Below are 12010 nucleotides of genomic sequence, written 5' to 3' on the forward strand. Positions count from 1 at the left end.
AGAAAGCTGAAATTTATGTAGGGCTCTTAGAATTCAGGAGTATGAGTCAATTAATGCTATTAAACACTTCATTTCAGGTTGAAAAATGAACTGTAGTGGTACCCTTTTGATGAGGTAGTTATATTTTATTCAGGTTAAGTAAGACTTCACACATTCGAGTTTCTAGAAGTAGTATCGAAATGCAACATCTTCACCATTACAAAAGCAGCATCAAAGTTGGCATTTCAGGTTAATGACCTCTTATCTGCCCTGGTTTACAAAGAACAAAGAAAATTACAGCATAGGAACATGCCCTTCGGCCCTCCCAGCCTGCGCCGATCCAGATCCTTTATCTAAACCTGTCACCTATTTTCCAAGGATCTACTTCCCTCTGTTCCCCGCCCTTTCATATACCTGTCTAGATGCATCTTAAATGATGCTATCGTGCCCGCCTCTGCCACCTCCGCTGGCAAAGCGTTCCAGGCACCCACCACCCTCTGCGTAAAAAACTTTCCATGCACATCTCCCTTAAACTTTCCCCCTCTCACCTTGAAATCGTGACCCCTTGTAATTTACACCCCCACTCTTGAAAAAAGCTTGTTGCTATCCACCCTGTCCATACCTCTCATAATTTTGTAGACCTCAATCAAGTCCCCCCCTCAACCTCTGTCTTTCCAACGAAAACAATCCTAATCTACTCAACCTTTCTTCATAGATAGCACCCTCAATACCAGGCAACATCCTGGTGAACCTCCTCTGCACCCTCTTTAAAGCATCCACATCCTTCTGGTAATGCGCCGACCAGAACTGCACACAGTATTCCAAATGTGGCCTAACCAAAGTCCTATACAACTGTAACATGACCTGCCAACTCTTGTACTCAATACCCCGTCCAATGAAGGCAAGCATGCTGTATGCCTTCTTGACCACTCTATCGACCTGCGTTGCCACCTTCAGGGTATAATGGACCTGAACTCCCAGATCTCTCTGTACATCAATTTTCCCCAGGACTCTTCCATTGACCGTATAGTCCGCTCTTGAATTAGATCTTCCAAAATGCATCACCTTGCATTTGCCTGGATTGAACTCCATCTGCCATTTCTCTGCCCAACTCTCCAACCTATTTATATGTTGTTGTATTCTCTGACAGTCCTCCTCGCTATCTGCAACTCCACCAATCTTAGTATCATCCGCAAACTTGCTCATCAGACCACCTATACCTTCCTCCAGATCATTTATGTATATCACAAACAACAGTGGTTCGAGCACGGATCCCTGTGGAACACCACTAGTCACCTGTCTCCATTTTGAGACACTCCCTTCCACCACTACTCTCTATTTCCTGTTGCCCAGCCAGTTCTTTATCCATCTAGCTAGTACACCCTGAACCCCATACGACTTCACTTTTTCCATCAACCTGCCATGGGAAACTTTATCAAACGCCTTACTGAAGTCCATGTATATGACATCTACAGCCCTTCCCTCATCAATTAACTTTGTCACTTCCTCAAATAATTCTATTAGGTTTGTAAGACATGACCTTCCCTGCACAAAACCATGCTGCCTATCACTGATAAGTCTATTTTCTTCCAAATGTGAATTGACCCTATCCCTCAGTATCTTCTCCATCAGTTTGCCTACCACTGACGTCAAGCTCACAGGTCTATAATTCCCTGGATCATCCCTGCTACCCTTCTTAAACAAAGGGACAACATTAGCAATTCTCCAGTCCTCCGGGACCTCACCCATACACAAGGATGCTGCAAAGATATCTGTTAAGGCCCCAGCTATTTCATCCCTCACTTGCCTCAGTAACCTGGGATAGATCCCATCCGGATCTGGGGACTTGTCCACCTTAATGCCTTTTAGAATACCCAAAACTTCCCCCTTCCTTATGCCGACTTGACCTAGAGTATTTAAACATCCATCCCTAGCCTCAACATCTATCATGTCCCTCTCATTGGTGAATACAGATGCAAAGTACTCATTAAGAATCTCACCCATTTCCTCTGACTCCACGCATAAATTCCCTCTTTTGTCTTTGAGTGGGCCAATCCTTTCTCTAGTTATCCTCTTGCTCTTTATATACGAATAAAAGGCTTTGGGATTTTCCTCAACCCTGTTAGCCAAAGATATTTCATGACCCCTTTTAGCCCTCTTTATTGCGCGTTTGAGATTCGTCCTACTTTCCCAATATTCCTCCAAAGCTTCATCAGTTTTAAGTCGCCTAGATCTTATGTATGCTTCCTTTTTCATTTTAGCTAGTTTCACAATTCCACCCGTCATCCATGGTTCCCTAATCTTGCCATTTCTATCCCTCATTTTCACAGGGACATGTCTGTCCTGCACTCTAATCAACCTTTCCTTAAAAGACTCCCACATTTCAAATGTGGATTTACCCTTAAACAGCTGCTCCCAATCCACATTCCCTAGCTCCTGACAAATATTGTTATATTTCGCCTTTCCCCAATTTAGCACTCTTCCTTTAGGACCACTCTTGTCTTTGTCCATGAGTATTCTAAAACTTGCGGAATTGTGATCGCTATTCCCAAAGTAATCACCGAATGAAACTTCAACCACCTGACCGGGATCATTCCCCAATACCAGGTCCAGTATGGCCCCTTCCCGAGTTGGACTATTTACATACTACTCTAAAAACCTCTCCTGGATGCTCCTTACAAATTCTGCTCCATCTACGCCTCCAGCACTACATAAGTCCCATTCAATGTTGGGGAAGTTAAAATCTCCCATCACGACCACCCTATTGCTCCTACATTTTTCTATAATCTGTCTACATATTTGTACCTCTACTTCACACTCGCTTTTGGGAGGCCTGTAGTAAAGTCCCAACAATGTTACTGCACCCTTCCTATTTCTTAGCTCTACCCATATTGCCTCAGTGCTCGAATCCTCCATTGTGCCCTCCTTAATCACAGCTGTGATATCATCTCTGACCAGTAATGCAACTCCTCCACGCCTTTTACCTCCCTCTCTATCCCTCCTGAAACATCTATACCCTGGGATACTTAGTTGCCAGTCTTGCCCTTCCCTCAACCAAGTCTCAGTAATACCAATAACATCATATTCCCAGGTACTAATCCAAGCCCTAAGTTCATCTGCCTTACCTGCTACACTTCTCACATTAAAACAAATGCACCTCAGACCATCTGTCCCTTTGCGTTCATCATCTCTTCCCTGTCTACTCTTCCCCTTAGTCACATTGAGTTTATTATCTAGTACTTTACTGTCTTTAGTTGCTGCCTCTTTACTGACCTCTAACTTCCTAATCTGGTTCCCACACCTGAAGAAGGAGCCGTGCTCCGAAAGCTCGTGTTTGAAACAAACCTGTTGGACTTTAACCTGGTGTTGTAAGACTTCTTACATTAGTTTAAAACCTCCCCAACAGTGTTAGCAAAAGCACCCCCAAGGACATTGGTTCCAGTTGGAAGTGTGATCTCCATGTGATTACACCAAATGGTCATGCTCTGGACACCATCACGCCAGTCAGTGCATCATGTATAGATGTCCACAAGGGTTCATTTGTGTGATGGGCCAAATCTTTTTCTGGCCAAATACCTCTACACTTTAAGTACTTAGATCACCCGATCTAAATTATTTTGAACAAGAAGGGGGAGATGCTGGCATTGTGGTATTGACACTGGTCTAGTCTAGGGACCCTTGTAATGCTTTGGAGACCTTGGATCAAATCCCTCCATAGCAGATGGTAGAATTTGAATTCAATAGCAATCTGGAATTAAAAGTCTAATGATGACAATGACACAATTGTTGTAAAAATGAATCCTCACTGGGTCTGGCCTACTTGTGACTCTAGACCCACATAAATATGGCTGACTCTTAACTGCCCTGTGGAATGGCCTAGTAAGAAATTCAGAATTTAGAAAGGCATGCAAAATACCAGCGATGACCGCAAACTATAAATGAATTTAAAGAAATTTAAAAACCCGTGATTTGGGAAGTCTTAATGATTTGCCCAATTAAAGAAGGTGTGACATCTAGTGTGTACTGATGCCTGTTTTTTTTCCTATTCTGTGACCCTTCTCAACATGTTGCTATTTCAAAACAGAAATTGCTGGGAAAACTCAGCAGGTCTGACAGCTTCTGTGGAGAAGAGACAGAGTTGATATTTTGAGCTCAATATGACTCTTCTTCAGAACTAACTAACATGGGATAAATACACTGGAAGTTCTTGATGTTGGATGTCTTCCATTTCCCAGAATGAACAGAACTCAATTTTTATTTGCAAGGAGGAGCAATAAGAAAGTTTTAAAAAGGACCTCCCTCTTGTTTAGGGTTGGGATTAAGCTTTCACTGTTCCACACATCCCGCTGTCTTGATTGTCATGATTGTTTAGGTTAATTTCTCAAATTGATTCAGAATATTGAGGTTGTCATGTGTGCCACCAGATTATCTTGTCCCTGTGGTGTGTGCAGCCTTCTCCAAAATAATTTAGAAAGGCATCCTAAAGCCCAGTGTACACCAATGTATAACTAATAGATTGAGTTGTTTCTGCTGGCATTTGGTAATGCTACATTGAGCAGGTGTGTGACATGACAAGGTTTTTTAGGTGTCAACCATCAAGTTCAAGTTGAAAAATCATGGTTGTAATTACCAGGGATATAGAAGGCAAACTGGATGGACCCTTTTTTTTATATCTAGCAATTTCTAGTTCCTAAAAATCACCAACATGAATTCTGAAATTTGATCAGAACCTTTCTAGAAAATGATAACCAAGAAGCTTTCATGATACAGACTGCAAGTCCAACCGACAGGTTAGGAAATTATGTAATTTGTTTTCATTATCTGAAGAGAAGGTCCATAATTTAAAATTGTTATTTATTTTGAGTGGAAGAAAGCAATCAAAGTTACAAATCATCAATATTTTATTAGAAATGCATGAAAGGGATGGGTTGGGCTAGATTCACTGAAGGCCTACTCTTCCCCAAAATAGCTACTATGAACAGATACCAAGCCACCACTATTAGAGGCGACTTTGGGTTTGAGAAGGCTTGTAAATAGAGAAATGGAGAGGTGGGAAAATATGTTTAAGTAAAGATGGGTTGGCACCAAAAGCATATAATTTATGGTTCCTCCTTTATTTGCACTCTGCAAATAAAGCAAAACAATTATTATGTAAATAATGTGTAATGAACATCAAATATGTACACTGTAGACTAAAATAGTTTCTGGTTACCTACTCACCAAATTATTATATTTATAGACTCAAAGTGCCCCATCCCAAAATATAAAGTACAAATTTGATACTGTATATCTAACTACATAATTATTCAGTTAAAGCTAGAACATAATTATTCAGTTAAAGCTGGTACAGTGTGAATAAATATTATCTATAGTTACTTCTTAAATGCCCTTTGAGTAGAATTTATCTCTGATTATTTTAAGATTCTGATTATCCAAAAAGATCCTTACTTAAAAATAAAAAAAATAAAATTGAAACTACGACCAATCTAATAAATCGTGACCAACTTGGAGTAAGTTTAATGTTTTTTTGTAAATTTAGAGTCCCCAATTATTATTTTTTTCCAATTAAGGGAAAATTTAGCGTGGCCAATCCACCTAACCTGCACATCTTTTGGGTTGTGGGGGTGAAACCCACGCAGACACGGGGAGAATGTGCAAAATCCACACTAGACAGTGACCCGGGGCCAGGATTGGAAGGCTACCAACCGTTGGTCAGGGAGGAGAGTGAATCTCCTGCCGGCCAGGTAATGCCTCCAAGGCCGCACAGCTTCAACGATGGCTTGGGCCTCTTTTTCGATGGAGGAATGCCGAATTTTGGAGGCGTGTAGGGTTCGTGAGAAAAATGCCATGGGCCTGCCTGCTTGTTTGAGGGTGGCAGCTAGAGCGACATCTGATGCATCGCTCTCTACTTGAAATGGTAACGTCTCGTCGACTGCGTGCATCGCGGCCTTGGCGATCTCAGCCTTAATACGGTTGGATGCCTGGTGAGCCTCGGCTGTCAGGGGAAACAGAATGGATTGAATGAGTGAACAGGCCTTGTCCGCATAGTTTGGGACCCACTGGGTGTAATAAGAGAAGAATCCCAGGCATCGTTTGAGGGCCTGGGGCTGTGGGGAAGGGGAAGTTCCATGAGGGGGCGCATGCGGTCGGGATCGGGTCCCAGAACTCTGTTCTGGACCACATAGCCGAGGATGGCTAAGCGGTTCGTGCTGCACACGCACTTCTCCTTGTTATAAGTTAGGTTGAGGAAAGTGGCGGTGTGGAGAAATTTGGCAAGGTTGGCATCATGGTACTGCTAATCGTGGCCACAGATGGTGACATTGTCCAGGTACGGGAAGGTGGCCCGCAGTCCGTACCGGTCAATCATTCGGTCCATTTCCCGTTGGAAAACCGAGACCCCGTTGGTGATGCCAAAGGGAACCCTGAGAAAGTGGTAAAGGTGGCCATCTGCTTCAAAGGCAGTGTATGGGTGGTCCGCCTTACGGATGGAGAGCCGGTGGTAGGCGGATTTCAGGTCCACAGTTGAGAAGACCCGGTACTGTGCAATCTGATTGACCATATCAGATATCCGTGGGAGGGGGTACGCGTCGAGCTGCGTGTACCTGTTGATGGTCTGGCTGTAGTCCACGACCATTCTGTGTTTTTCCCCAGTTTTCACCACTACCACTTGGGCTCTCCAGGGGCTGTTGCTGGCCTCGATAATGCCTTCCCGAAGCAGTTGCTGGACTTCGGACCTGATGAAGGTCCTGTCCTGGACGCTGTACCGTCTGCTCCTGGTGGCGAAGGGTTTGCAATCCAGAGTTAAGTTTGCAAATAGGGAAGGTGGGTCGACCTTTAGGGTCGCAAGGCCATACACAGTAGGGGGTGGTAGGGGCCCACCGAATTTGCACTGGAAGTCCAGGTCGAGTAGCAGGGCAGCGCAGAGGTTGGGGAGGACGTAGAGGTGGAAGCCGCTGAACTCCACGCCCTGGACAGTGACAGTGGCTATGCAGTGCCCCCGCATCGTCACGAGTGGGACCCGGAGGCCAGGGAGATTCTCTGGTTGGCGGGGTGTACCGCGAGGGAGCAGCGCCTTACCATATCGGAATGAATGAAGCTCTCAGTGCTCCCGGAGTCCAGCAAACAGGAGATCTCGTGCCCATCAATCTTCACATGGTGGAAGCAGTTGACAGGTTGTGTGGGCGAGACTGGTCAATCATGACATGATGGTGGCAGGCGATGAGGTGCCCGGGGGGTGCATGGGTCCTGGTAAGATGGCGGCGCCCACGGGCCGCACGTGGTGGGGGTTGAACAAGATGGTGGCGTCCACGGGCTGCATGTGGTCCGAGGAGGGGAAGTTGGCGGTGCTCACTGGTCACATGTGGGGGAGTCGGAACAATAGCGGCGACTACGCGGGGCTGGCACACCACAGCAAAGTGTCCCTTTTGGCCACAAGCATGGCAAAGGGCGCTCCGGGCCGGGCAGCGCTGTCGGGGGTATTTAGTCTGCCCACAGAAGTAACATTTGAGACCCCCAGGGTATGTTGGCTGCCACGTAGCACAGGTATGGGGTTGGCTGAGGGGGGGTTGCTGGTGAGGTCCATCATGGGGCTGCCATCTGCGGTGTCCACGATGTGCAGGAGGGGTGGGCCGCACGGCTGGGGGCGAAGGCCTGGATGTTGCGCGAAGCGACCGTAAGCGAGAGCGCTAGCTCTTTTGTCTCCGCAAGGACAAGCTTGGCCTCTTCTAAGAGGTGCTGTCAGATGTAATCGGACCCTATCCCTGTGACAAAAGCGTCTCTCATGAGCAAGTTTGAGTGTTCCGTGGCCGTGACGGCCTGGCAGTCACAGTCTCTAACTAGGGGAACCAGGGCACGCCAGAAATCTTCCACTGACTCACCAGGAAGCTGACGACGAGTGGAGAGGATGTGCCTGGCGTAGAGTGTGTTAGTCCTCTAAGCGTAGTTTTCTTTCAGTAGCACCATGGCTTCTGCGTAGGTCGGCATGTCCTGGATAAGTGGAAAGACATTGGAGCTCAGCCGTGTGTAGAGGATCTGAATCTTCTGAGCTTCAGGAATTGGGTCCGGCGCAGACCCGATGTACGCTTCGAAACAGGCTAGCCAATGTTGAAAGTCCTTTTTGGTGTTGTCTGATTGCGGATCCAGCGGCAGGCGATCCAGCTTGATGCGGAGGTCCACCTTCTGAAAACTTTGTGTAATAAATTGATGCACGATCAATTACACAAAGACGAGAGTTGGATGCAATCAAGGCTTTATTACACTAAGATGTATGGCCTCCTACAGCAGCTGGCAAAGTGGCTGCTGTACTGGGAGCACACATATTTATACTCCGCCTACTGGGCAGAGCCAACAGGCAGGGAACTACTCCCGTACCTGTAGTACAGGGCCTTACCACAAAACACCTACACCGACATCCTCTATATACAATATATACATCAGTGGCGACTATCACAAGGTATATGGGCTAAATGTAGGGAAGTGGGACTAGCTTAGGATGGAAACTGGGTGGCATGGACAAACTGACTGAGGAGCCTGTTTCCATGCTGTAAACATCTACGACTCTATGACCTGGGAACCACATCACCTGGCGGTTCCCCTCCAAGTCACTCACCCACCCTGACTTGGAAATATATTGCTGCCCCTTCACCGTCACTGGGGCAACTTGGAACTCCCCCCCTAACAGCACACTGTGTGTACCTACACCTCAAGGATTGCAGGGATTCAAGTAGGCAGCTCACCACCATCTTCTGAAGGGCAACTAGGAATGGGCAATAAATGCTGGTCTAACCAGCGACAGCCACATCCGCAAATGAATTAAAAAAATTACGTTTGAAGAACTCAATTTGTCATCTTTTGTTATTGTTTAAGAATTACCTTGTTTTTCTGGCCTCATGCATTAGTTATTTTACATAATCAGTCTGCCTTTAGAATCCTCTTTAAGCACCACATTTCAATGCTGTTAATTTTCTTCCTGACCTGATAAAGGTCCATAAAATTATGAAGGCATCTGATAGGGTGGAGAAAATGATTCAATTTGTTCATAACGAGGAGCCAGAAGTATAAGATCGTCACTAATAAATCCGAACTTTCCATCTTCGAGAAATATTAGAAAATCTTGGAAAAAATAGAGAATGTGGACCCAGCTAAATGCTTGAGGAAGAAAGTAGTATAAGGCGATGTTGATAGGTTGAAGTGGAGTCAGGTGAAAGCAGGTTACTGTGGAGCAGAAAACTTTGATCGAAAGCTGTTGCTGGTTTCTGTGCTTAAAATGCAGTCTGATCCTGTGCAAGGGGGGCGGGAAGTCAAGTGTTACTCTGCTGCTTTATGCCCATTTTCACTCGAGAGGAACAGTCGAAAGGGCCTTTTGAACTTTGTTTTTGCAGCTATTTAAGTTGGTCTTCCCTCCGCCCCACCCACAGGTTTTTGTTTGATGTGTGAGGGTTACTCCTTTCTCCAACGGGACCCACCTTGTGGAGGTGAGCGAAGGTCCCGTCGGCCTCCCTTGCGGCTGATTGGCGGCTGCCTTTGACAGCGGCGGTGAACGGATAGGCCGGGCCGGGGCGGATTACCCGAGTGACGGCGCTGTGGCTGGCTGTCAGTTGTGACCCCGGAGAGAGCCTGGAGCGGGCGGGAATGTGCGGAGCGTTTCCCGCGACCTGACGGCAATGTCTTCCCGCTCAAGGACGTCCAAATCCAAGCACTCCGTGGACCTGGGCTTCCTCAGCAAGGAGGAAGTCAATGCGGTCCTGGACGTGCTGGAGCGGGACAAGGAGGTGCAGAGGATGAACAGCGAGAGGCTGAGGTATGTAAGCTGGAACTACCCCGTGTGTTGTTCACAGGTAAGCTGCAGGGACGGGAGGACTTCTGACAGCAGCTGTTTTGAAACTCGTGGCGTCTTGAAATCTGGAGCCAGGGCACAGGATGTTGTCTCCAATTCTTTTTTGTGAAGCAAAGAGGTGAGCGATTACCGTTTTTTGTTAGAAGTAAATAATAAAATAAATGCTGGAAATACTCTACTAACCCAATGGCGCATCGATTGCCCGATTTTAAGTGTGTTCCCAGTCTCATTTTTTTAAATGTCTCATTTTGAAACCGAGTGATCGTGTCCGTTTCGATGCCAGAAACGGAAGAGAACCCAAATTTAACAGTAAAATACCGACCAACTGGAAAAGGACCTATTCCAGGTGACCAAACGAAAGCGCCGAAAGCACTGATTTACCCATAACCCATGAAAGTAAATTTGAGAACATGTTGTAAAGTCTCCCATCAATCGTCCAGTCTCCAGACTGTGACATTACAACATGATGATAAAAGGAAATTTAATCTTGGGCACTTGGGAAACCAACTAATATTACCATTAAAATGCCACATTAATATAAGCAAATAACAATGTAAATAATGTCACCAATCTTCGACCTGAGTGAGGTGCGTGTTAGGAGATATTTAGACCGTCTCCACGTTCTTTCAGTTGAGTGTCTCCACGCCCAGAATGACAGCTCCTGGATACTTACAATTCTATCGGTTCACTAACTCCTCCAGTGTGCTCTCCTCACCCATAAGATCAACGAAACAACATCACTGATTACAGCCACTGTTTCCACAATGCAGATCCTGCTCTTTTTAAAAAGTCACTGATGTGGATAAATATTTGCATCAGGACAACATACCTCTACCCATTATATCAATGTCTTGGGGATCACCGCTGACCAGAAACTCAACTGGACTAGCCATATAAATACTTTGTCTACAAGATCAGGGTCAGGGGCTAGGAATCCTGGCCAGAACTCATCCTGATTCCCCAAAGCCTGTCCACCACCTACAAGTCAGGACTGTGATGGAATATGACCCACTTGCCTGGATGAGTGCAGCTTCAACAACACTCAAGAATCTCGATGCTATCCAGGACAAAGCAGCCCACTTGATTGGCACCCCTTCCATAAACATTCAGTAGCTCCACCACTGACACCGTCACAACAATGTTACCATCTACAAGATGGACTGCAGGAACTCACCAATGTTCCTTAGGCAGCACCTTCCAAACCCATGACCACTACCACACCTAGAAGGACAAGGGCAGCAAATACCTGGGAGCACCACCACCTGGAGGTTCACCTCCAAGTCCTTTATTTAAAAAATAAATTTAGAGTACCCAATTGGTTTTTTTTCCAAGGGGCAATTTATTGTGGCCAATCCACCTAAACTGCACATCTTTGGGTTGTGGGGGTGAAACCCATGCATACACGGGGAGAATGTGCAAACTCCATTTGCACAGTAAGAAATCTTCCAACACCAGGTTAAAGTCCAACATGTTTGTTTCAAACACTAGCTTTCGGAGCACTGCTCCTTCCTCGGATGAATTAAGAGGTATGTTCTAGAAACACATATAGACAAATTCAAAGATGCCAGACAATGCTTAGAATGCAAGCATTTGCAGGTAATTGAGTTTTTACAGATCCAGAGATGGGGGTAACCCCAGGTTAAAGAGGTCTGAATTGTCTCAAGCCAGGACAGTTGGTAGGACTTTGCAAGCCCAGGCCAGATGGTGGGGGATGAATGTAATGCGACGTGAATACCAGGTCCCGGTTGAGGCCGTACTCGTGTGCGGAACTTGGCGATAAGTTTCTGCTCGGCGATTCTGCGTTGTCGTGCGCTCTGAAGGCCACCTTGGAGAACGCTTACCCGGAGATCCGAGGCTGCATGCCCTTGACAGCTGAAGTGTTCCCCGACTGGAAGGGAACATTCCTGCCTGGTGGTTGTTGCACGATGTCCGTTGATTCGTTGTCGCAGCGTCTGCATGGTCTCGCCAATGTACCATGCTTCGGGACATCCTTTCCTGCAGCATATGAGGTAGACAACGTTGGCCGAGTCGCACGAGTATGTACCGTGTACCTGGTGGGTGGTGTTCTCGCGTGTAATGGTGATATCCATGTCGATGATCTGGCCCGTCTTGCAGAGATTGCCATGGCAGTGTTGTGTGGTGTCGTGGTCACTGTTCTAAAGGCTGGGTAGTTTGCTGCAAACAATAGTTTGTTTG

At 46.2% G+C, this 12010-nt stretch overlaps 1 protein-coding gene across 3 annotated transcripts in view; it reads left to right on the forward strand.

Moving 5' to 3' along the window:
- The window catches only part of LOC119977749, a 73716-nt gene that overhangs the window by 15804 nt on the left and 45902 nt on the right, over nt 1-12010 (forward strand). Inside the window, exon 1 of one of the 3 annotated variants that reach the window (XM_038818955.1) lies at nt 9261-9778. The exons of 1 other annotated variant lie outside the window; for it this stretch is intronic. In XM_038818955.1, the coding sequence (XP_038674883.1) occupies nt 9642-9778 (137 nt within the window). In that variant the 5' untranslated portion in view covers nt 9261-9641. Of the gene's footprint in view, nt 1-9260; nt 9933-12010 lie in introns of those variants that run through there. One more of the 3 variants, XM_038818956.1, reaches the window with a different exon arrangement.

The sequence above is a fragment of the Scyliorhinus canicula genome, chromosome 14 (genome assembly GCF_902713615.1).
Source record: "Scyliorhinus canicula chromosome 14, sScyCan1.1, whole genome shotgun sequence".
Lineage (NCBI taxonomy): Eukaryota > Metazoa > Chordata > Chondrichthyes > Carcharhiniformes > Scyliorhinidae > Scyliorhinus > Scyliorhinus canicula.